The sequence below is a fragment of the Papaver somniferum genome, chromosome 7 (genome assembly GCF_003573695.1).
Source record: "Papaver somniferum cultivar HN1 chromosome 7, ASM357369v1, whole genome shotgun sequence".
NCBI classification, from domain to species: Eukaryota; Viridiplantae; Streptophyta; class Magnoliopsida; order Ranunculales; family Papaveraceae; genus Papaver; species Papaver somniferum.
The window spans coordinates 144259332-144286680 of NC_039364.1; the positions used below are offsets into that span (position 1 = coordinate 144259332).

General features: G+C 36.8%; 2 protein-coding genes across 2 annotated transcripts; both read left to right on the forward strand.

The window, feature by feature from the left end:
• The first annotated feature begins 10039 nt into the window (after positions 1-10039).
• Positions 10040-11733, forward strand: LOC113293036 (high affinity nitrate transporter 2.4-like). Its single transcript, XM_026541813.1, has 2 exons — positions 10040-10849; positions 10951-11733. The coding sequence occupies exons 1-2, from the start codon at positions 10040-10042 to the stop codon at positions 11731-11733; spliced, it is 1593 nt and encodes a 530-aa protein (XP_026397598.1).
• Positions 11734-14106: 2373 nt separating this feature from the next.
• On the forward strand, positions 14107-14736 carry LOC113295336. The gene has a single exon (XM_026543679.1). It carries the CDS (start codon positions 14107-14109, stop codon positions 14734-14736), a length of 630 nt encoding a protein of 209 aa, XP_026399464.1.
• Positions 14737-27349: the final 12613 nt, after the last annotated feature.

Sequence of the window (27349 nt, forward strand, 5' to 3'; positions counted from 1 at the left end):
TTATATAACTCGCAGCGGTCTTCGAATTGCTTCCGTAACCTTTTTCCAATCTGCGCTGTGAGTGAGGGTCCTGTGGCTTCGGAACACGAGATGGTGTTGATTGTTCGGTTTTCTTCCGGAAGTTGGACTGGTTTGGTTCGTTTGGATCTGTCCTCGGTAACCTCCTTTCGTATGTAATGTTTGAGCTCTCCCGCATCAATTAATTTTTGGATCATTATTTTAAGGTTCTTGCATTTTTCGGTCTGGTGTCCGTTGAAACAGTGATACTCACAGTAATCTTTAGACTTCTCGGATCTCGGGGGCTGCTTTCCCTTAGACCATGGCCACTCTAAGTTTTCCCTCCCTTTGATCTCTCGTAGGATACGAGCATAGCTAGCGTTGAGTTTCGTGTAAACTTGATCTTCGAATTTTCGGTCGCCTGTTCTTCGTTCATCCCTCCGTTCCTTCCTATCTTCGTGAGGTCTCTCATGAGCAACCCCTTTTGGCCCCATTGGTTTGTTCCGCTGAATTGGTGCGGTGACCTCTGCGGATATGCCCTCGGGTTTTCCCGTTGAATTTCTTCAAGTCGAGCGTTTCTCGATAATTATTCGGAGATCTCCTTCTGTCTTGGGCACGCTCCCGTGAATTTCAACAAATAGGGGACTCATTCGGTCTAAGCCCCATTTGTAGCAGTTGATGCTTACCACTGGGTCCACGCTCCCTATGGCTTGGCAGATCTTATGCCATCTGTTTGTGTTCCCTCGTGGTTTCCTTGTAGCCAATTGCTAGTGAAAAGAGCTTATCCATCCCGGTGTTTACAGTCTTGTTGTACATGTATGTTCTTAAGAATTTCTCTGCGAGTTGGTCGTATGAGTGGATGGAGTTTGGTGGCAGATTATCAAACCATGATAACGCCGATCCCTTCAAGCTTGACGGGAAGTATCTACAGAGTACGGCGTCGTTCTGACCCCATCTAGCTAAGACACGGTTGTAGTACCGAACATGTGCAGCAGGGTCGCTGGATCCATCATAGCATTCGAACGTCGGGACAGGGCATTTCAGTGGAATAGGGGTGTTGGCCAAGCGATGCGTTAAGGGCGTGGAGTTAGCTTCTCTCATGACCTTCTAACCTTCCCCCACCTTGTTTATTTTTAATTGCCTGATCTCTGCCATCATCTCATCTCGTAGTTCCTCCATTGCGCGTTGGTGCTCTAAATTCTTCAGCTCATTACCGTCTGACTCTCCATCGTCATAATCCGGGTCGGATACGCTACGTCTCCTTGTCGCGTCTTCATTAGCCGCTAGGACGACTCTACAGTTGGTTTGGCTCTGGTGCTTTGGAGCTTGCTTCATCAAGTTGTTGGCTGGTCTTCGTGCTTAGAGCAATCCGCTCCTTTAAATCTTGATTTTCTCTGGCCAACAGAGCTACAGCTTCTGCGTAAACCTGCTGGTTCTTCCTCAGTTCCTCAAGCTCAGCCATTAGTCGGTGTGATTGGTTGGACCCCTGATTGGGAGTCCCAGCGCGTGCCGCTACAGCCGTGGTGCCGCCCTCCTCCATGGTCTGTACTAAAGGTGGCAGGGGTTCAGCTTCGGTTGCTGGTGTTTCCAAATTGGAGTGAGCGCCCCTCTGCGGTGCCAGAGCCGCCGGTATGGTTTGATTCTGATTATTTGTTAGCGGCATTCCAAAGGTTAGAAGGTGCGCGGGTTGGAATGTTCTGGATTCATCCACCCTTTCTCTTGGTTGATTAAGTTGACTCATGGCGAAGGTATTGCTAGCCTCCGCAGCCTTCGGGACTACCGCAGCCTCCCCGTACTTTATCGTTGCTGCTCTGAGAGCCGCCGCTGCAACTGAATTAGCGTTCATGGGTGAAGTGATTTCTGCAGTATCTTGCCTTCGATTGGTCATTTTAGCTTTATCTCCTTTCTGCTTGCTTCGGGTGATGATCGGGGTTGTCCTGGGTGTTTCTTTTGACAAAGCTTTGGATTTTCCTGCTTCCTGCGTCTTTTCCATCACGTGCCCTTTTGTTGATAATGAAATCTCGCGTAAACTTGCCTTCTTTACTCACAACACGTTCTCTCTGCATAAGTTATTTCAAACAACAGAAACGGGAATATCCGGTGAAGCGGGTTAGTTGGCGAAATACAATTTTTCAAGAGGGAATTAATACCCGCAGGCTATAAAATACGGGTTAGAGTTTTATTAAAGGAGATCCTTAGTATAAAAACTACGAAAATTGTAAATCCGATGGATTAGAACAATAACCCGCTTAGAACAATAACTCTTATCGAAGACCAAAGGTGGGTTTTTGAACATAATACAGTTAACGAATGATCTATACGGTCCGAGCTGATAAAATCGGAGCAATCATATGCCAAATTAAAATGAAATCACAGGACAAGATAAATCTTTTACCGGGACGAAGTCCCTGTTTCTAGCGCCAAATTGTGAGAACACAAACCACGAGGGGGTCCGAACGCTCACAATCAATCATTATCATCTAAAGAGATTATGATGATGGTACCCTGGTGTTGATTCATTGGCTCAAAACCTTCGGGTTTATCATGGCCTCATCCAATAACTCCATGCGTGGCGTTTGTGCATGGGATATAAGTATTAAGGAAAACAAAACATATAAGTAAACATGCACGGAGCTAAATGAATGTAAAGTGCTGAAATGTAGATAAGACCAAGGTTTACGTGGTTCAGCACTAAGGCCTACATCCACGGGGTTTGTTGTTTTACTATGTTCTTCACGGTTACACGAATAGTTGAATGACTTTTGGGGTTTACATCTTTCTCTCCTCTAAGGGATTAACTTACCCTTACTATTTCTCTCTCTCTCTCTCCTTCCTTTCCTGATATTTTCGATCCCCCTTCCTCTTGGTGGAGATTGGGTATTTATAAGGTTAGAACGTGGGACCCATCTCTGAAGACCGTTGGAACCTTATCTTCTTGTGTCCTTGCGTCCATCACGCGGAGGTCTGCGTTTGCCCCTTGATCCCGCAGAGGCATCCTCGCTCGTTCCACAGGTTGGTCGACACGTACACTGCTCAGAGTGTTTAATGTGGGTAGTTGAGGGGTCTGCTCGTGTCAGACAAGTGTCTTCTGCCCCTGTCAGTCCGTGTCAGCTAACTTTCTCTCCACCGTTGATCTTAGCTCCTCTTTTGGGGATGAGATAAAGTAACTCCTCGGGGTTTATTTGGTGTTTCGTGACGCATCATGTTTTGATGTTTTGGCCTGCATGCTTTCCACGTACCTTTTTATATACACGTGTCTGATAGTGAGATATATGTGTACACAAAAATACCCGGCTCCTCATGCGGGTGTGGATATACACTTGTTATTTCATCAAGTCAAAACGGAACTAAGACATCATACTATATACCCACTTGTCAGTTGTCGTCAGAGGTGTAAACTTGGGCAGGTCAGGCTGCTCGGCCCAAAAACTAAGACAGGTCGGGCAGGCCAGGCTTAATATTTGTGAGCCCGTAAATAAATTCAGGCCGGACATGTTGGATAAAAGTGGATAATTTGCTACCGAAAGACCGCCCAAAACACGCTTTTTATATGGGCAGGTCATATCGGGCCGGACATGCCACTATTTAGAAAAAATTTTCCTTTTTATTTTAAGTTTAAATTTTCAAATAAATGGTATTAAATTTTTTTATTTTAATACAATATCTTTTCCTTTCTAACATTGTATACCGTAAGTGATAGAATTATTTTATATTTAAATTACAATGACAAACTTTTAATTTTAGCCTATAATAAATAATTAATTAGAATACAATAAACTTTCTAATAAGAAAATATATTACCATTAATGTTTTGAAAAGGTTAATTATAAGTAAAAACAACTATATATTTTATTTTTCTTGACACAAAATTGACAATTATAAAATGGTAACTTTTAAATCTTTTTAAGAAGATATTAAATGGTTATGGCACATAAAAGGCTTTCAGACCGGGCACCAGACCAGGTATCAGGCCGGGCATCATAATTAATTGCAAAGTCCGAAACCGCCCAATAAACTAATCCAGGCCAGGTCGGACGATCCATGACGGGCCATAACAGGTTTTAGGCTATTTCGGATACAGGCGCGCTCGGAAAGTTACAGGCAAACCGAGTATTTTCAGGTATTATTTACACCGCTAGTTGTCACATCTCATGTCGGCTTGCTATCTAGGTTAGAGGAGGCCCCGTACTAAGCGGTTAGCGCGGTACCATACTAATGATTCACTGAGCATCTATAGATTACATCCCAACGAATCTTAATTAAATGGTTGAGCTAAGAAGTTTGACGATTTTATAAGCAGAATCGATTTTCCTCCCCACATATCTTTGACCATTTTGATTGAGACGACAAAGTGAAACTTATTAGGTTTTGGAAATAATTAACCTAGTGGGTGTTGCCTGCATCCGAATCCCACCAATGACTAGTGGCGAAACTAGAATTTAAAGTATTCGAAAAAAAATAATTAACCCTTCGTAAAGAGGCTTAGAGGCAAACCAAAAATAAAAACCCCAAACCCAAATATAGAAAGATATGGGTTACAGATCAGAATTATTTGCTCATCCATTGCCACATAATGTGGTAAGAAAACACGTTCCTACCCTGGTTGTTCACTTTCTTGTCATACATGTACCTCGTGTATTTCTCCAAGGTTTATGGAAAGTAATTAAAGATTTTTTCAAAAGCAACTGTCTAGTTAATGTATTTCACTCTTTTCCCCCAGGCTCCAGCCACCCACTCCGTTTTTCTTTTCCCTTTTGAATTTTCATGTACCGCATGCACTCAACTAAAGCTGCACATGAGCCGGTACAGTCCGGTTTTCTGTTGGATCCGGTACCTGTTCACGGAATTGACCGGTTCTTCAATTTAAGGACCTGTACTTGGACTTGTACGTGTACCTTTAAGACCGGTCCGGTTCCACTCCGGTGCCGGGTTTTTACCTGAATTTTGAAACACACAGTATGACAGTAATATAGTATGTATAAGTCGTATGACAATAAAGTAACAAGCTAAGAGTCTAAGACTAAGTTCAAAATAACAACATTAAGTTCACACACTTCAGTTCAAAGTTAAGGTTTAAAACATCACAGTATCACTTAAGTTCAAAGTTCAACATTAAAACATAGTACTAAAAAGTAAAAACAACATTTCCATAAGTCTGTTGTCTGCGACAAGAAATGAAATGCAATCCTTGCAAAGGATGGGGGACTTCTCAAACAATGACACTGGTTGCACTGACATGGAGTTTACTTCAAGTTATTTGTAGCAGAGAATCCCATATGGCTGCAACATGGAACAAAAAAGTAAAACAAGAGAGTAAGCAAGCAGTACAAGAAAACTTGAAAAGTAAGTACTATTAAATAGAAGAAAACCCAATATATTACCTGCCTCATCTTCAACAGCATCATCAGGTATATAGTCACATAGAAGATAAAGAGCAATGGGCTTTTGAAGAAAGCTTTGCGTACAGAGCAATGCTTCAACTGTCCGTGTAGACAAAGAAGCTCTCCATGGAGTTAGCACGCGCTTCCCGGTGCTAAAAGCTGATTCAGAGGCCACTGAAGACACAGGCATGGCTAATATATATCTTGCCATGTATGAAAGTATCTTATACCCGCTTGCATTAGCCTGCCACCAAGCCAATATGTCAAACTGGTCAGGTTGACCTATTTCACGCATTCCACCTTCAATCACATCTGTCAAATACCTGTCAAGCTCAGTTGTTCTTGCCTCTTCAACACAACTTGGGTTGTCCCAATACTGTTTCCTCCTTGATTGAATTCTAGCAAACAGACCATGAGATTGCACACTAACTAGATTGGCAACAGTATGAGCATCACTACTTGACTCCTCCTCATGAACTGAATACAAGGACTTATAATCTTCAAAGAGTTCCTCAAATTCTAATTTCACCTTTCTCATAACTCTTTGTACCTCTCATGTATTATTCTCATACAAACAATTAAGAGTAAACTCCAAACCCTTTTGTTTCTCTCTTGAATCCAACAGATGAGCAATAAACATTACAGAATTCATTGTTTCATACACACCCCAATACTTATGGTACTTAGTACATATTAGACGAGACATACGAGCAATAAAAGGATCTGATGCTACATTGTTTCTAAATTCTACTAATTGTTCATTGATGAGTAACAATTTCCATAAGAACATATTAGTAGTGACTTGTGTAGATGCAGAGAAGTTGACAGTAGCATCGAAGAATACCTTTAGACACTTCACAAGACCTCTAGCATATTTCCAATCTTCTTGATAAGGAGCATGTTGACGAGGAATATTTTTCTTCTTTTTCTTCTAATTCTTCATCTTTGCTTGTTCTTGCTTGTTGGATCCAACTCCTCAACCTCTTCTTCCATATCCTCAACCTCTTCCTCTTCTTCCATATCCTCAAACACATCTTCTATGAGAACATCACTAGCTGTAGCTGCTTCAATATCAGCATCAGTAAGTAAAACATATTATTTTTCTTATTCAAAGATAAACCTTTCTTGAAAGTCCTTATCAATCTGTGCTAACATTGCAAAAAAAAAAAAATCAGATTTTTCAGCAGCGTCTAACATCAAGTAAGTACTATTCCATCTAGTGTACACATCTAAAATCTGAGATTTCTTACAATCTACCTTTGCTAGGGAAGCACATTGTTTAAATTTTTCGTACCTAGAAGGAGAACTAAGAACGTGTTTTACAACTGACCTTATTCTTCTAACCGATACATTAAAGAGCCTTACTGCATCTTTAATGACAAGAGAAAGAACATGGGCTGCATACCTCACCTAGAGAAAGAACAAAATAAAAAAGATATTGTCAAAGTCAATTCTTAAAAATGCAACACAAAAAGATACTCAGAGAAGCTATGTTCATGAAACAGTCACCATTTATATCTATATTTCAGTAGCTCAGTTGACAACAAAACCAAAGTACTAATTTTGACTAAGATGAATGATAAACAATAACATGGAAGAGATGTAAACTATAAACATCAATTGTCACAACATCTGAGATATAAACTATAAACATAACACAGTATTTTCTTCTCTAAAATCCAAGAGGTCATTATATTGTCTAGTGCACTAATTATTATCCCTGGACATGGTTTCAACCTATTAACAGAGAGCTATTTCTTAAAAAGATGTATGCAAGAAAGGATATCAAACAGAAGCATAATATCAAATGATATATTACAGATATGCATTATATCTAAAGCAAGACATTACATGAATAACAAGTGCATAACATGATAAGAATGTAACATGGACTTACATGTAAATATTTGGCTCTAATTGGTGATCATGTCCATCCAATGACAACATTCTTCACATGATTAATAGCTACTTTGTTGGCGCTGACATTGTCTAGAGTGACACCAAATGCATCTCGTAGACCCCAATCCTCTAAACACTTCACCAGCTTCTCACCGATTTCATTACCAGTGTGACCTTCAACTTGGCAGAACATGAGTATTCTCTTTTGTAACTTCCAGTTGTGATCAACATAATGAACGGTTACATAAATGTAGTTATAATTATTTGGTGATGTCCATGTGTCTGTTGTCAAAGATACCCTCTGCTTAGATGCCAACAAATAAGATTTTAGGCTATTCTTCTCTTCCACATACATCTCTAATACATCCCTATAAATTTTCATACGCCCTGGAACCTTGAATCTAGGATCTGCCACCTACATCATTGCCACAAAACCTGACCCTTCTACTGCTCCAAAAGCTATTTCATCCTTGATTATCCACTCAACAAGAGCCTTTCTTAACTTTTCATAGCTGTAAGAATGAGCAACAAGTTTACCATCTTCACCTGGTTTTAGGGGTGGCATCAACAGAGTTTGTTGTCCCTTGTCTTTCTCTACCTTCCTATTTGGATTTTTAAGGCATCTCTTCAAATGCTTATGTAATCCAGAAGTTCCATGTACGTCATTTTCAGCAGCATACAATCCCTTGCAATGATGACATTTAGCTTGAACGTCACTTATCCTGGTCATCTCCAACCAAACTTTAGATCTCACTTTACCATGCTTCTTTTTGTTGTCACCAACTTCAGTTGTACTTGTTGGCGTAGGTTCAGCTCCATCTGTGTCAGATGCAGCTTGAGAGGATGATCCAACTTCAGTTGTACTTGTAGTTTGAGTTGAACTTGGTGTAGGAACAGTTTCTGTTGGTCTTACAAAGCTATTACTGTAATCATCTGGTGTTTTGCGCTTCCCCATTTATCACCTCAAAGGCCTGCAAGAGAAGTAAAGAACATTATGTTATAAGAGTTCAAGGACTAGTTCCTTATAAGAGTGAAAGGTGCATAACAAGAGTGAATTACTTGCAATAACAATTCATCCAAAACAGAAATAAGAAAATTAAACTGCAAGAGAGATTTTCTTCACTATTCTCTGGAATTTCAATCAAAGACTATACTAGTACTAATAACAAAACAAAACAAAACAAAAGAGACCATCTGCAAGACTGCAACTAAATATAGAGATAAAAACAAGACATCTAAACAACAGAAACAACAAAGGAAATCCAAATTCAAGCAAAATTCATTTCATTAATTCATAATTTCATATCAACTAAATATAAATATACAGAGCAAACAAATTACAAATCCCAAATTCCATAAATAGTACACTAACAAGCAACAATCCAATCAATCTTAAAACTCCAATTGATTCATACTCTATATTACTAAAACCCAATAAGATCACAAATCATTCATGATTAAACAAGAACCCAAGATTCAGTTAGGGTTTCATCATCCTTGTTAATTCTTTCATTCAAACTACGTAATTACAGAAACCATAAGAAACTCAGAAAAGATCTATCACTTTATAGAGATTCGGTAGAAAAACAAGCAAAGAAAATTTCTAAATTTTCTAATCACCAGATTATGTAAATAAAGAGAACCAAAATTGAGATTCAAACCAGGACTAACCTTGAATCTGTGGGGGAGTGAAAATTGATACCTATGAACAAAGAGATTTGACGATCTGTGGAGATTGAGTGAAAACCCTAAGTGAGACTGTTGTTGTTCTCTTTCAGACAGAGAAAGAAAAAAATAAAATGAAATTGGCTCGAAATGGAAGATAGATAAGACTAAACCTAGGAGGGACGGTTAGGATCTAATATCATAGAAAATATCAACGGCTTTAATTTACCGGGACTTGGGGTCCGGTACAGGTCGGGACTACCCCCAGAACTAATACCTGTACCGACCTATTCCGGGTATCAACTTTCAGAACCGGTATATGTACCGGTAATTCCGGGTCCGTTTCAGTTCAATTCCGGTTCTTTCGGTTCCGGACCGGTACAGGTAAAATGGATCGGGTCTTGTGCACCTCAACACTCAACCAATACAGCTGTAGAGTTATACATGCTCTTGAAACACATGGTTATGTTAAGACGAACCCATAATTCAGGCTACTTAAGTTTGTTTGTTTTTTTTTTAAATTTAACTTAACGTCTACGTATGTAGAAAATTTTGTTGTTCCTATTATCTGGTGCTACTTATTCTACTTTGTTCTCTTCATTTTGCCAGAAGCTTTAATATCTTTCTTGATTTTGGAAGAATATTGATTAACTTCTACCTGGAGAAAAGAACTAAGGAATTTCAACTCATTCATTAGTTGAATATTAATGCAGGCTTGAAAATAGTGGACGATTCTGAATATACTTACTTAGAATACCCAAAAATGGTCTCTTGGGATATTTGAGAAGCCTTTTTGGCAATTTACCTATTTAAGTTAATGTGATGCGGCTATAAGGATTCCTTGTGCATGTGTTTCCAAAGAGACAGCACAATTACATAAAATTTTAACATTTTTAGTTACTTTGCGGTTCTTAAACAATTTAAAACATCCTCTAATGTCAACGGTTTTCAAGTATAAGACTATAAATACCATCCACTTCATCAATTTATATACACCAACACTAAATATCCAATCTACCTTCTCAGCACTTCCTAGTTTTTCTCTTTAATTCTATCTCTATTTTCAATTCTCTCTAGATCTGTCTACATTATTTGTAATGGCTGGTGTAGAGGGTTCTCCTGGTAGCTCTATGCATGGAGTTACTGGCAAAGAACAATCGTTTGCCTTTGCTGTGGCTTCTCCCATGGTTCCTACTGATACAACTGCGAAGTTCGATTTACCAGTTGATTCTGAACACAAAGCCAAAGTCTTTAAACTTTTTTCCTTTGGAAATCCACATATGAGAACTTTCCATCTCTCATGGATGTCTTTTTTCACTTGTTTTATATCAACATTTGCTGCTGCTCCACTAGTTCCTATTATACGTGACAATCTAAATTTAAGAAAAGGCGATGTGGGTAATGCTGGAATTGCTTCCGTCTCTGGTAGTATCTTTTCTAGGCTTGCCATGGGAGCTGTTTGTGATTTACTAGGGCCAAGATATGGTTGTGCATTTTTGATGATGCTCTCTGCACCAACTGTGTTTTGCATGGCTCTAGTTGGCTCGCCCGGTGGATACGTAGCTGTTCGATTCATGATTGGTTTTTCGCTTGCTACTTTTGTTTCGTGCCAGTACTGGATGAGTACTATGTTCAATAGTAAAATCATTGGGCTAGTCAATGGTACCGCGGCAGGGTGGGGAAACATGGGTGGTGGTGCAACTCAACTTTTAATGCCTTTGCCTTACGAATTGATCAGAAAATGCGGCGCCACCCCATTCACAGCGTGGCGTATTGCATTCTTTATACCTGGTTGGATGCATATCATTACCGGGCTCCTTGTGCTGATCCTTGGACAAGATTTTCCTGATGGAAATCTCGGTGCTTTACAAAAGACAGGAACAGTTGCCAAAGACAAGTTCTCCAAGGTCAGTTAATGTTCATGAGTCACACGTAATGTCTACTAGCAGTCAGAATTAACTTTATAGAAAATGAATAACTGATTTCGATCTTGTATTTGTTTGTTTAGGTATTGTGGTATGCTGTCACAAACTACAGGACATGGATCTTCGTCCTTCTTTATGGCTACTCCATGGGTGTAGAATTGTCCACGGATAATGTCATCGCCGAGTACTTCTTTGACAGGTTTGATCTAAAGCTTCATACAGCTGGAATTATTGCTGCTGCCTTCGGTATGGCAAACTTCTTCGCCCGCCCAATCGGTGGTTTCCTCTCAGACTTCGGTGCACGTAAATACGGTATGAGGGCAAGATTATGGAATCTATGGATCCTTCAGACTATGGGAGGTCTGTTTTGCATCTGGCTTGGTCGTTCCAATTCACTTCCCATCTCAGTCTTGGCAATGATCCTTTTCTCCATATGTGCACAAGCTGCATGTGGAGCTACCTTTGGAATCATTCCATTTATTTCTAGACGGTCGCTGGGTATTATTTCAGGACTAACCGGTGCCGGCGGAAATTTTGGTTCTGGATTAACCCAATTCTTGTTCTTTACAAGCTCAAAATACTCAACCGCAACTGGAATTACTTACATGGGAATTATGATTGTAGCCATGACCCTTCCAGTAACTCTAGTGCACTTCTCACAGTGGGGAAGTATGTTTTTGCCTGCATCAAAACATATTGAAAAGTCTCAAGAAGAAACTTACTACGGATCCGAGTGGACCGAGGAGGAGAAACAGAAGGGACTTCATGAAAATAGTATCAAGTTTGCCGAGAACAGTAGAACAGAGCGTGGTGGACGTATTGCCTCAGCACAAACCCCACCGAACTCTACACCTGCACATGTATAGAACGTTAACGATCCATCACCGTTGATATCCGGGTGTCCATAATAATTTCGACAAACATAAGCTTGACCCAAGTTGCAGCTAGCAACTGATTATCAAGGTACAGTAATCATGGAAGACGGGAACTTGAAATTGATCTTGGTGGTGCATCCACCTCTCGTGGGTTTCCACTATTTTCAACATTCCCTATAAGTGAAATTTCTTTCGATAAGTCTAGATTCACCGTGATTCTTTGACGCTGATATCATCTCGTGACATAGAAATGGAGGGGCCCACCGTAAATCAAAATCACATCCCCTATATATCTCTTGGTGGGTCCAGGGATTTTTCTTTGTCAGTGATATCACCATGACAAAATAATTACTAGCACAACCGAATTTCTTTGTCAGGGATTTTTCTTTGTCAGGGATTTTTCTTTCTAGCACAACCGAATTTCTTTTGAGTGTAATAAATAATTACTTCTCTTTTTTCCTTCTTTATGTATATATTGGTTCCAGTGTGTAGGATGGAATCCTTTGTTGGGTTCAGTTAAATGAATTGTCAAAATGTTAATGCAATTTTATTTATTTGTTTCTTATTAACAGGTAGATTAGGTTGCAAGCAAATTCAATCGGTTACGAATTATACACCTTATTTTGAGCATGATAGAATTGTGATCAAATTTAAGTTTCAGATTTACAGTTTGCACCCAAAAAAGGTACTTGAAATAACTAGTACAATCGTTACCACGGTGAGAGGACCGATCGAAGAAAAATCTGAAGATGGATTTGTCTGCGACTATTTTCGCCCCGTCAAAAAAAAAAGATACTTTCACCCGTTTCAGAAAAAGTGATACTTTCGCCTTGTTTCAGAAAAAAAGTGATATTTTTGCTCATTTTCAGAAAAAGTGATAATTTCACTCCATCTCAGAAAAAATGACACTTTCGTCCCGTTTCATAAAAAGTGATACTTTCGCTATCACTTTTTTTGAAACGGAGTGAAAGTGTCACTTTTCCTGAAACAGAATGTGAAAGTATCACTTTTCCAGAAACGGAAAATTAGTCGATCCATAAACCAAAATATGGTTGCATGATGTGTTATGCATCATTTGTGGTGGTTTGTATAATGACTATACATTCAATTTTCGAGAATTCTGCCTAAAGTGAAAGTATCACTTTTCTTGAAACGGAGGGATTACATTGTTTTATTAGTTGCAACGGAAAATTAGTTGATGCATAAACCAAAATATGGCTACATAAAGTATTATGTATCCTTTGTGGTGGTTTGCATAATGGATATATATTTAAGTTTCTAAAATTGTGCCTAATATGATACATACTTTTGAATTCTTAGTAAAAACTCTAAATTTGATATTTTTTGTTTGTACTCATTGTGCAGATTTTTTTATAAGCTTTCCAGCGAGAGAAAATTTGTAAAATTCTAAGGCACGGATTTTTAGATATGTTATGTTAAAGTTTGCTTTCCAATTATACCCCTAAAAAGATATGATAGAGTTATAGTAACTGAACTAAAAAGAAAGGATAATTGTGTCAAGTGAAAAAGACTAACCGTGGACACCAAATCCAATCTTTTTATAGTATTTGCATGGAATTGTTGGGGTTAGGGAATGACCCAACAATTCAAACCCTGAAATCTTTCCTAATGAGTTCAAAACCGAGTATCGTTTTTCTTTCAGAAACCAAACTTTATGAAGCAGCTTCGTTTCCAATCTTATGCCAGCTTGGTTATTTAAACCATTGTGTTGTTCCGGTAATTGGGAGAAGTGGTGGTTTATGGTTATTGTGGAATGATGACATAGATGTTGAGATCATCTCCTTCTCAGAAAAATCTTATACACCTGCAAGTTAAATGAACTGGTGATTTACAAAACTGGAATTTATTCTGGCCTCCAAGTAGACAAGACAGGGGAAATTTTTGGCGAAGTTTTTCAATCTACTCTCAGCACACGGAAGGGCCAGAGTGATATATTGGAGACATTAACGCCATCTCGTCGGTCAAAGAAAAATATGGAGGAGAACAAGCTTTGAATGCAACGATAACCCATTTTAATAACTTCATAAGAGAAAATAATCTCTTAGACTTGGGTTTTTCCGGTCCTGCTTTTACATGGACCAATGGCAGGCAATATCAAAGCTTAATTAGGCAACGTCTTGATAGAGTTGTTGCTTCTCCTGATTGGTGTCTTATGTTTGATAAGTCCGGAGTATTAAATCTGCCGAGGATCTCCAGTGACCATGCTTCAATAATTCTAAAAACACTTGCAGAAATATTCTGCGCAACCCACCATCTTACAAGTTCGAAGCCTATTGGTGTTCCCATCCAGATTTCGTTAAAGTGGTCTTGGAAAGTTGGAGTATCAATCTGTTTAAAGATTTAATGGGAAAGTTAAAGTCGCTGGGTTCCTTTCTTACTAGTTGGAGCAAAAGGAAAATAGGTTGTATCAAGAACAAGATTGGGAAATTAAAAAAGAAATTGCTTCATCTACAAGGTCTTAATCCTTCTGTGGATACTCTTCAACAAGAAAAAGTAACTTCAGATCAGTTGAACGAGTATATCATTATGGAAGCGACTTATTGGGAGCAAAGGATGAAACAAATATGGTTGAAAACGGGTGATCGAAACTCTAAACGATTTCATCTGTCTGTTCAACAACGAAGACAAAAAAATAATAACTCAAGTCTTCAAGCAAGTAATGGACAATGGATCACTAATCCTGGGGCAATAGCGGATGAATTAATATCATTCTTCAAAAATCTATTTCAAGAAGATTTTAACGTCCGGCATCCTTCTGACCTACAACAATCTGCATTCTCAATGGACGATGCTGCCAACTTATCAATTGCTGCAACTCCTACTTCAGATACTGTTTGGAAGGTGGTAAAAGCAATGAATCCTTTTGGATCTCCGGGACCAGATGGATTTCCTGTTATCTTGTATAAGAAATGTTGGTCCATAGTAGGGGAAGAAACAGTTAAAGTTCATCCAAGATATCTTCAACATTGCTGACATCCCAAGTAAGTTAAACCATACATTCATCAGTTTAATTCCAAAGGTGAAAAATCCAATTACGGCTATGGAGTTTAGACCAATTTCCCTGTGTAATGTCTCATACAAGTTTGTAGCAAAAATCATTGCTAATAGACTGAGTCCTTACCTAGAAAGATTTATTGCTTGGTCGCAGAATGCTTTTGTCAAAAATAGACAGATAACAGATAACATAATGATTGCCAAGGAACTATTTCATTCAATGCATAAGTCTAGATCGAAACAAGGCTTCTTTGCTCTCAAACTAGATATGTCGAAAGCATATGATAGGGTTTCATGGTCCTTTTTGAGTTTCATGCTTCATCAGCTTGGAATCCATGCTCATTCACACAAACTAATCATGAACTGTGTATCTTCCTCGACTTTTTCAATACTTATTAATGGCGCTCATTATGGTCATTTTAAGAATGGAAGGGGTTTACGTCAAGGATGCCCATTATCTCCATCTTTGTTTATCATCTGTTCGCAGGGTCTTTCGTTTCTCATGGCTAAGAGTGAAAGTTTAAACTTGTACAAAGGATATCAATTCAATATCAGAGCTCCAATAATAAGCCATCTCATGTTTGCGGACGATTTATTCTTTTTTGGGAAAAAGACCGAAGTAAACATTCATCAGTTGAAGAGTATTTTGGACAACTATTCTTCCTTCTCTGGCCAGATTATAAATTTTTCAAAATCTTCAATACACTTCAACAAGGGCTATACTGATGTTAACAAAAATAGAACTATTCAACTGTTTGGTGTGAAAGGAATGTCAGTTAATGAAAAGTATCTTGGATCGTATCCTTTAAAGTCTGATTATAGCATAGAAATGCATGAGCCATTAGTTTCCAAGTTTGGAAATAAATTATCTGGATACAGATCGTTCTATGTTAACTCTGCAGGCAGGTCTGTGATTTCAAAGAATGTTCTTTCGGCTTTACCTTTGTATTCCATGAGCACAAGCAAATTGCCGAAAGGAGTAACAGATCAGATTTCAAGGACTCAGCGTGCTTTTTGGTGGGGTCATGATACAAGCATCAGAAAATGTCATTTCATCAAATGAGAAAAAATAGAAAGATCCAAAGACGATGGTGGTCTAAGTGTAAGGAATATTGAGCAGGTAAATGTTTCGTTGGTGGCCAAATTCGTCTGGCGTTTCATAACAAATGAAGATGCTGCTTGGGTAAATCTTTATAGGGCAAAAAATCTCCAGTCAATCTCTTTTTGGGATTGTGATCCAAAAATGGGGGATTCCAAAATCTGGAAAGATATGCTGTCATTTAGAGATTTATTTCAAAACAATTGTTGCTGGTTTATCGGCTCAGGTGAATCAATCAGGATATGGAAGGATCCTTGGGTTCCAAATATACCAGGATTTCGTCCATCTAAAATTTCTGAATTGACGGTCCAAGTAGAAGTTGTTTATGATCTCTTTATTCAGGGGCAAAAAGCATGGAATATTGATCTTCTGCAGCAATTATTTCCGGTACAATATGTAGAAGCGATCACCAGTATCTACATTCCGCAAGATGAACTTGTAAAGGATAAACTGATTTGGTTAAAAACCAAAACAGGTGTGTTCACTACAAAATCTTGTTACAAGTTACTTGCTGACAATGTTGGAACGAGTTCTGTTATATCCTCTTTCCCGTGGAAATCATTCTGGAAAAAAATGTAACACTCAGCCAAAAATCCATCCTTTCATATGGAAAGTTCTCCACAATGGTTTGGCCGTGTATGACAATTTAAGGAAGTTCAACAGTCATGTGCAGAATATTTGTCCTCTCTGTCAAGTGGAAGAAGAATCAGTCAATTATCTCTTGTTCACTTGCCAATTTTCCAAGGTAGTCTTTCAGGCTAGTCCCTTACCCGTTGATATTCCTGATGGTGTTAATTCTATGGAAATTATCAAATATTGGATACAGCAGGCGGATCATGGTATTTCACTGAACTTGGCTTCTTGTATCCTTCGGAACATATGGAAGATGAGAAATGATCGAGTGTTTAACAACAATCATCCTTCAGTTCCACAATGTATTCATAAAACTTTAGAAGATTTTAAAGTGTTTGATTTAAATCATGCACTCAATTTCTGTACCTCGGATCAGTTTACGCATCGGAACAATGTGAGTTGGGAAGCTCCTCCTATGTTCTACATTAAATTAATGTAGATGCAGCGTACAATAATGGGAGAGGCGCTGCTGCAGCCATAGCAAGAGACTCTTCTGGAATCTATCTGGGCAGTGGTGCCTTTTGTTTTGATGCTTTCTCAGCAATAGTGGCGGAATCAAAGGCTTATGGTCTTGGTGTTCAATTGGCAAGAAGGCTTCGACTGACAAACATTATTGTAGAAGGGGATGCTGAAGACATTCCTAAAACTATAATAGGAAATTCGAATGGTATTCCTTGGAGTATCCGTTCAACAATCCTATCAATTCAAGATCGCATCAAGGATTTCAGTAATATTTCTTTTAAAGTTGTTCCCACAGATGCAAATTCAATTGCTCATGACTTAGGTCAATTTGCAATCACAAACTTTGTAAACAGATGGTGGGATCATTCTGATCCACCTTATTGTATTATGCAACGCCTCAATTTATTTGAGGATTAATATAATAAAAGAACTGTTTTCTTCAAAAAAAAATTTACACAAAAATGGCCATAAAAGGGACTCTCTCCCTTCGGCCTCCGGTCCGTCGGCCCAACTATGCTGTGACTAACTATAACAATAACAAAATATATCGAAACAAAACGATCCTGATGTGGCAACTCATCAAGTAGTCTTGTGGTTTTCAATCTTCTTTCCATAGGAGAGGTTCGGGATCCAACCTGTAATAAGCATACTGTTAGTGATCATTGTTCTATGTCCATGACTAATGAGTATGTTTCTTCACGGGAAAAAAAAAGAAATGACCCCCTACTAAAATAAGAACTATATGTCAAAATTACACCTGTATTATTTAATATAAAATCAGGTCCGGCCGAATTTTGTATCCTACTTAAGAGTAGAGTCCAAGAATGCTGGACACTAGAGAGTTTTACTCATGTGCACAAATAGACAAGTGGAAGTTATTTGGACATTTGGTTTGTGTTTCTCTGTTAGTGGTTGGGAACTTATTAACGACTTTTAATTGATGTTGTTGTTTTGTTCACAAAGTCATAGTCCACTGAAAGAACGACCCTATAAGTCTTTTCGTGGGTTTGAAATTAAATGAGTACCCGCCACCATCTAAAAGTCTTTTCGTGGGTTTGAAATTAAATGAATACCCGCCACCATCTAAATTCTACTGTTCAAAATTGATAAATAACCAGGATGGTTGTGGCTAGATTCCTAGCGCACGCCTAGAACCATGAATGAGGTTTTCCTGCTGAGTTTATCCTTTATATCAGTATAAGTACATTACTTTTTCTTTCCCTTAGTTTTCTTTATGTTGAACCTCCAAAACATTGATTATAATATCGACTGAATCTGAATTGGGCTTGTTACAGGACTTGGGCTGACCATAAAAATTATATCAAAGCTTAGGCTATAACCATCATCGACACTGAATTTTTCGAGACATTCAGACCATAGAATTTTATCGTTACTACAATATAAGAAATTTTAGGGCTTGTTACAGGACTTGGGCTGACCATAAAAATTATATCAAAGCTTAGGCTATAATTATCGTCGATGCTGAATTTCTCTAGACATTCAAACCATAGAATTTTATTGTTACTACAATATACCAATTTTACATGCCTAGGACAAGTAAACGTGATCAGTTAAATGTTCATGTTTGGGTTGTTAAAAACAGAACTAAACAATGGTGTTAGGGTCTGTAAACGAAATTTTACAAGGTTTTTAATAACAAGGTAACAAACTAAACTAGAGTAACAGAGATCAAGTGGCTCGGTCTGAAACGGTTTGAATCGATCTGAATATGCGTCAGAGTCTTAGTGATTTGTATTGCTATTAATGTTGCAATTGGTGGTGTTACTGAAGTTGTTGTTACTGCTGATTTTGTTGGTGTTGTAGCAAGAGTTGTGCTTTTGTGAAAAGAGACAATCCACTAATCTTCTTCTTCATCGACTTTGAAGGTGAAAAAACAAGCAGGAGAATAAAACCAAGCAAACCCAAAAAAAAAAAGTTCAAATATGTAATATGTAAACTTAAGGTTAAGGAAAAGATAACTAATCATTAAAGAGGGTTTATTTTGTTCTGATCTAAGTAGAAAGGGTTCAAGCGGCGGTAGGAATTTGAAATTTCAGTATACTAAAAGATATAACCAATTCTAGATAGAATTAAGATAAAATCCGCCTCCAAAAAAGGAGTTTCCTTTCCACTATGGTAGGGTCGAGTTAGTAAAAATTGTTATAGCCAGTGCTAGCGTACAAATGGCTAAAAGCATGTATTCATACACTCAAAGCTTGGATGAGAAATTTGGTCTGGCGAAAAAAGATTGTCGAACCGGTTATTGTTGCTTGAAAACATCTTCGTTTACCTATTATAGAGGGGGGTTTTATCTTCGTTCTCTCAAAAATCTCAATCGTGGTGCACTTACCTAACTACTTTAATTAGAGAACATACCTAAACATGACAAAGTTCGAGCTAAGTAGTAAGAAGAGTACGAATGTAGAAGGGAGATTTACATATTAGGGTTCGATCCTTATTTTGGGGGCTATAGTCCTTACTTATAGGGTCCATGGAGACAACCGTCAATGATTCGATGCTACTTAAGGAGAAAATAGGTTTAATTTATATGTAGTCTAGATCACTCTAACTAGATGACTTGGGTCTAGCGCTTTACCCTTGTCATTTGGGCATTTAGATATAATGTAGATAATGGTATCCACATTCTGCATTTTATTGATTTTTTCTGAACGGGAGAGAGTGGAAAAAAAACTTTTGTCTTGGGTCTCTTCAGTTTTGGTGCATGCCCTCTCCCTCTAGCACGTGTTGGATTTTGCCGCTTCAGGTAGTGTCTTATTGGTTGCCAATTTTACTTTCCGGTAAAATATCCACTATCGGATAAATTTTTCTCCTTTTGATGAATTAACCCTAAAGCTCCTATAAAACTATAAAATAAGTGTTGGCATAAAATGTTCAAGAAAACTAACATCATGAGTACCTATGGACTTGCACAATGAAATCAAAGTTATTTATCTAAATAGATAAACAATTGAAATCAAGTTTAACTTCACATGGTCAATTTTCATCTTATAATGCATGAAAATATCTTATAATCTATATGTACAAGATACTCGCATTCATTCAACATAGATATAATCACCCTATGACGCATTTGATCATCCTATAGTGAACAGAAACACATATACTTATTTAATTAAATCCAGTTTAACAATCTGGTAAGCCGATTGAAACCAAGTTTTACTCCTTCTGATCAGGTTAAAATTCATACCCAACCCTATAATACAGATAATGATATTACGTACAATTAATGGCTACAAAAACACTTCATATAATTATTTTAAACTCCCTTATAATACACATGTAATTAATGATAAATTCACTAGTTATCATAATGTCATATTGTACCTCTTAATTATGTTATTTAGAAAATATATTATTATTGAAAACTTAAAGATCATTCTAAAGCAAAATAGAACGCGATATTCCAGTGCATAACACGGGTTTCTTACAAGTAGAGTTGTACGGGTATAAGCAGTTTTAACTTGACAATAGGTAAGCCCGTAATAATAATCTTGAGATCCACTTTGTCATTTATCATAGATCATTGATTCAAGCCTATTCACATGTTTTAAATTAATTATAACCACTTAAGTAGAGCTTGGTCTGTTGAACTTTACAGACGTTGGTATGTCTAGGAAATTTTCAAGTTTAGATGCCAAAGTGTACTCTTGAGATAATTAAAGGCTACTACGACGAGTTTAGGTTTTAGAGAATCAATATTAGAGATGTTATCATTTCTTGTTAAAAACATTAAAGATTGCATAATCGGAGACTAAAGATCCGTTAAGCAAAACTCATGAAGAGCCCAAGTCACTAAAATTGTATAAAAGAGGTATTTGATCGTAACTATATGTAGCTCCAAGTCAATTGCTTCGACTTACATTAGGTAAATCACTTAATTTCTCTATAAGATGTATTATATCTTAACTACACATATTTCAAAGTAATTTGGTTCGACTTACATTAGGTAAATCACTAAAATTCTTTATATGAGGTATTTGATCTTAACTATAAATATCTTAAAGTGAATTTGGTTCGATTTACATTAGGTATATCCTAATTTACCATATGAAAATAAATATTGAGGAATAAGACTTGCTGCATAAGATTGATGATTTTTATTCATGTAAGCATAGGTTGTAACTGTGAAGTGTAGGTGTGAAAAAGGATCGGTTTTGAAACGTTGGTGGTGTAATTTATAAACTTTCTTGTTATACAATGTGTTATATGACCGTGACATAAAGGTGCGTAAAGAATTGTGATTTTGGAACCTTTCTTCTTTGGGATTTCTTAGCCAACTCAAAACCTTGCACTTTTCAGTACATATATCTTTGGTATGTTTCTAAGGATTTTGTCTATGTTTAAGGCACTCTTGCAACACGTATTTGACTATTTCCTGAAATTATTTAGGCATTGTTGAACAAAATTAGCAATAACATAGTTGGAGATTAAATTAGGGTTTTGATTGTTTAGGAAGTACTTCCCTATTAACGTACGTATTTAAGAAAACATGTTTATTTCTGGATCAAGATTATTTATTTGTAGGGGATGTGACATATCTTGTAGACTAATTAAATCTTTAGGCTTCTACCTAAAAATAAAGGATCTTTGAGAACTTAAAGCCTCATATATGTATTAGAGTATTAATTATTTACGTTTATTAGAAGTAAGGTGAAGTATGTAAGTATTTCTGGGAAGGAAAAATTGTATATCAATCTTTGAGAATTTAATTTAGAACTTTTCCAGATTAAATTTGATTCATCAGAACTATACCCTTTTCAAGGTTATAATATAAATGTGTAGGGATCGCCACAGAGGTGTGATAATCAAGGATGTCTACCACATGTATCACGCATAAAAGCCTTGATTTGAGTGCTTATTAATTATATTCTATCGATGAAGCTAAGCTTTCTAAAGTAATTCCATTTACTTGCTAACCCCAAGGCTTAAGATATTGTATTGGTGAAGCTAAGTTCCTAAATTAATTCCATTTACTTGCTAACCCCTAGGGTTGGGATGCAACACTGATATACTGGTTGGGCGAAGTCTAAATTTGGAGGCCAAAAGCAACTAGGTTGGAAAAAAGTGATACACTTGGAAGCCAATAAGATTTAAGTTTCGGCAGAAATGGTAGAAATACTTAGGAACGAGTGGACGTGTATGTACAAGGTGATTTGGGTGTGTCACCTTGATATAGCGCTTAGATGCTTGGGTACTGCTGGTATGGAGGTTAGGCAAGGATCTGTTATGGATTATATTATGTAATTAAATGAGTCTGGTGTAATATGGTTTTCTAGTATTCATTTTATACTAGGTCCCAAGATTATTTACTAGTTCATAGTTTTCTCATCAACAAAATTAATTTGTACAACTTTTACTTTAATTCTGGATTATGCTGATTTGTCTGTATGAATAAAGTGAAAGTTAGAAATGCTAATACTTTTGTTTCTCTTGTTATTCTATCCCTGCATAATATCATAAAGTATAGTTTTTGAAAAGTTCATCTGAAAAGTTGGCATTGTAGTTGACACCGGAGCTTTTTCATCATTAGTAGTTGGGGGCTTCGTATAGAAGCTGTAAACATGTGCTGAATTTTATACGTCACGAAGTGGATGAGCTTAATTTTAGTAAGATGATTAGCTAAAATCTCAAACGAAGTGGACTAATCATATCTTACCAACTGAGTAATGTGCTTTAGCTTTTTGATGGCGAAAATTTCAGATGCTATTAATACTAACGAGTTTACAGTCTTATAAACCTTATTCACTGGATCAGTTTGATAATAATAAGTCGGAAATTTCACTGAGAGATCATTGACAGAAAATCAAAATAAGTTGTTGTAGTTTAACTGGGAGTGCATATTCAACTTATTTTTAGACTATTTTAGATGAACTATCTCTTCAGATCTTTGTTTCCACCGCAAAAGAATTAAGTTGGTACCCTCGGTGCCTCTTATGCACAATCCAATAACGGACTATTATTATATTTTGTACTTAAATATTAATATTAATTATGATTATGATTAGCAACCAAAAGTCGAAGTATTGTTATAGAAAAGAATCACCTTAGAGCATCTCTAATGGGTGAGATTGTATTTCCTATTTTCAATGTCATATTGGATTTCTATAAATATTTCATTAATTTCATCTCAAATGGAAACATTAAAATCTAGGGATTATCTAGCAAGCAGTGTTTAACATCCTCTAGCACATCCTCTAGAGGATCTAAACAATCCACGCAAAGGTATTATTATTTAAAATAATTTTTTTACATATTTTTAACTCTCTATATAATTCTGAGAAGTGTATTAATATTTATTACCAAATTTTGGTTGGAGATGTTCTTATTTAACTTCCTGTAATTATGAAAAAAATTGAGTTTGAACCAATTAAGGATGTCTTCCAAAAATGTCCACATAATATGAAGCTTAGAGATGTCCATGGAAAAGTCGAGTTCAAATGAAACCAAGGATTTTATCTTAATAATGTCCACATATGAAGCTTAGAGATGTCCAGTTGGAGATGTTCTTATCAAATAGTGAAGAGGTACATGATAAAACTTTATAAGTACGCTACAATATAACTTCTATAAAATATATGTTTGGGACCAAGAAATTTATAATTTTATTTTACAAAAATAATTCATAGTTTGGAGGTTGAATAATAATTATTGTTAGAGCATTGCTCGGTTGAACCCACCAAGCGTTGGTATGTCAAGTTTGGTTGTCATATTTTAGTGAATCAAAACTCATGTTAAGAGTCGCTTGATTATGTACTGAGTCAACTTCGTATAGGTTAGCTTGAAAGTATTAGGATATGAGACATTACAAGTATTGCGAAGTCTTGAATATATGAAGAAGCAAGGAGCTACAACGACAACAATCATCCTTATACTTGAGGTTAGTGATATTTTACTTGAACTGTTTCATTCCCTAACATATCTTTCAAGTCGTGCATATTGAAAACATAACTGCGAAGCATATTTGAACTCTAGATATACATAATATTAAATGAAAAGGCGAGGGTACCCAAATATACCTCAAGATAAAACTTTTCCTACCTATAAGTCCTTTCTCCGAAAGTGATTATCTATGGACTGAGCCGAGACAATACAACTAATCGGTTCACACTTCGTGTGATCGTCTATGGATACGAGATCGAGACAATACAACAACGAAGTATGTTTACTTGATACACAGGTTCGAACTTAACCAAACACAATAGGATTGCTTATCAAGTAAATAGGAATTAACGTTTGTATAATTTACTTTAATTATAATAAAACAATTATAATGCGGAATATAAAATTAAATGACACAGCAAGATTTTGTTAACGAGGAAACCGCAAATGCAGAAAAACCCCGGGACCTACTCCATAATTTAATACTCTCAGGATTAAGCCGCCACACAAAATTACACTAACTTCGTATAGTTGAGAGCAAGTAACTAACTCTATAGTTCACCTAGTTCCGTCTGTATTCCCACGCCTCCAACTTATGATTAAGTCACGTACTTGGAACAATCCCTTTGGTTCGTATTCCAAACAGTAAAGGAACAAGAAATTTGTTCGGTATCAACCCTATTCAACCAAGTGATATGAGTCGGACAAAGGCTCTTCCGTTTATCTTAACATAAACTCCTTCGTCGATTCTTAGATCTATCTTATGTTCAATCACCCAAAGGTAATCGTTTAAGATTAAGCCAACAACACCTTTAATCCGAAGAATCATGTTGATGTCGATCTACTCAATTAATCAATCAAATCTACCACAAGGATAAACCGATTATTAATTGGATCCTCTTTTACCGAAACAAGTATTGTGCACACCAAAGATTGTAAAATCCAAGTCAGATCTTCAATATCTTCTTTGTCTTCAAATCTTCTTAAATCTTCAATAAAACCTGCACACAATCACTTCAATCTCTTGTGATCAATCACGTACAGAACGGAGTCTGTTAACAATGGATTATCACAAGATCGTCTTTAGAACTCACAACAGTCTAAAGATCCTTGTCGAAACTCTGAACTAGTTTGAGTGAATCTTATATCAGAAGAGAAGATTCTCAAGAATAAACAAACTAGGTGCAATCAGATTTCAACCACCTTTAGTCAATCAAACCAATCGAAAACAAAAGATAAACCGCAATTATCTAGTTTCCCACCAACGGGTCGCGCTAGAGCTTCTCAATCCCAAAGAATACTTTAAACTGAGCGGCCGTAATAGATTTCGCCTAATTAGGTTACTCTCCTCTCCGAATAGGCGGCTACACCAGTAACAACAACAAAAGAGTAAATCTGTTGTTACGAATGATTAGTTTGCTAGAAAGGAAAACTTTGAGTATTTATAGACAAGGAAGTTTGGAAACCAAGGAATTTACAAAACCGGAAATATTCTCAAGATATTCATAAAAGCACGGATTCGGTTTTCATAATTCCTTGAAATGCTCTGTCCGAAAATAACGATCGAAATCTCTCGGAAAATCTAATTAGTAAATGCACATTATTAATTCTGTAATTTCCCTATAAAATGAAATTAATAATCTTAATTAAAAGATTCTTAACTTACTTATGTTTCGATCCTGGGATTCTCTTCCCTTAGCCTTTAAGGAATATCTTTGAACAATTATAGAAATAAACATTCACAGCACGTGTTCAAAGTTTGTCGATATCTTTACATTGTAAGTTCTCTTTCACACTTACATGTGTTCTAAGGAAATTTCCAGGTGTTATTGGTTTTGTTATTCATTGCATATCTTATGAACAACCAATATGTGTGATAGAGTATAACCGCTCACAACTTGTTGTATTCTTGGTAGAACTATTCACAAAGGCCTGACTTATGTATTGGTATAACTTTTATTAGTAAAACCGATCTTAAGTAATCACCTATGATATGATCGGATTTTGTATGTCTGGCCAATTAAAAGGAAAGGGGGACCGATCCTTGTAAGGGATGCAATACATCAAAGGGAACCGATCCTTGTATGGGGTGCAGCAAGGTTTATAGCAGAAAGGGGAACCGATCCTATGGACATGTGCAACACGTTTTTAGGCAAAGGGGAACCGATCCTATGGACATGTGCAACACATATAAGTTATGTACCATATATATGTGGGGAACCGATCCTAGTACCTAGTCAACCGAATTTTTGGAAAGCTAGTGTGACTATGCACAGTACTCACATGGAGCTAGAACCGAAACTTGTTTTGGTAGAACCGTAAACCCATGATTGTGATTGAATGCTGGTTTGATCAATCATGTAGTTCTTGAAAGTCAGATGAACCAATTCTAAACTTGTTTGGAAGTGTTGCAAATCGGTTTCAAGGTTTCAAGTGTGAAAGAGAACTTACAAAGTAAAAATGTCGATAAACTTTGAACACGTGCTGTGAATGTTTATTTCTTTAATTGTTCAATGATATTCCTTAACGGCTAAGGGAAGAGAATCCCAGGATCGAAACATAAGCAAGTTAAGAATCTTTTAATTAAGGTTATTAATTTCATTTTGTAGGGAAATTACAGAATTAGTAATGTGCATTTACTAATTAGATTTTCCGAGAGATTTCGATCGTTATTTTTGGACAGAGCATTTCCAGGAATTATGAAAACCGAATCTGTGCTTTTATGAATATATTGAGAATATTTTTGGTTTTGAAAATTCTTTGGTGTCCAAACTTCCTTGTCTATAGATACTCGAAGTTTGCCTTTCTAATAAACTAATCCTTCGTAACAACAGATTTACTCTTTTGTTGTTATTACTGGTGTGGTCGCCTATTCGGAGAGGAGAGTAACCTAATTGGCTAAATCTCTTAGGCCGCTCAGTTAAAGTCTTCTTTGGGATTGAGAAGCTCTAGCGCGACCCGTTGGTGGGAAACTAGATAATTGCGGTTTATCTTTTGTTTTCGATTGATTTGATTGACTAACGGAGGTTGAAATCTGATTGCACCTAGTTTGTTTATTCTTGAGAATCTTCTCTTCTGATATAAGATTCACTCAAACTAGTTCAGAGTTTCGACAGGGATCTTTAGACTGTTGTGAGTTCTAAAGAAGATCTTGTAATAATCCATTGTTAACAGACTCCGATCTGTGCGTGATAGATCACGAGAGATTCAAGTGATTGTGTGCAGGTTTTTATTGGATATTTAAGAAGATTTGAAGAAAAAGAAGATATTGAAGATTTGACTTGGGTTTTATAATATTTGTTGTGCAAAATACTTGTTTCGGTAAAAGATGATCCAATTAATAATTGGTTTATCCTTGTGGTAGATTTGATTGATTAATTGAGTAAATCGGCATCAACACGGTTCTTCAGATTAAAGGTGTTGTTGGCTTAATCTTAAACGATTACCTTTGGGTGATTGAACATAAGATAGATCTAAGGACCGACGAAGGAGTTTATG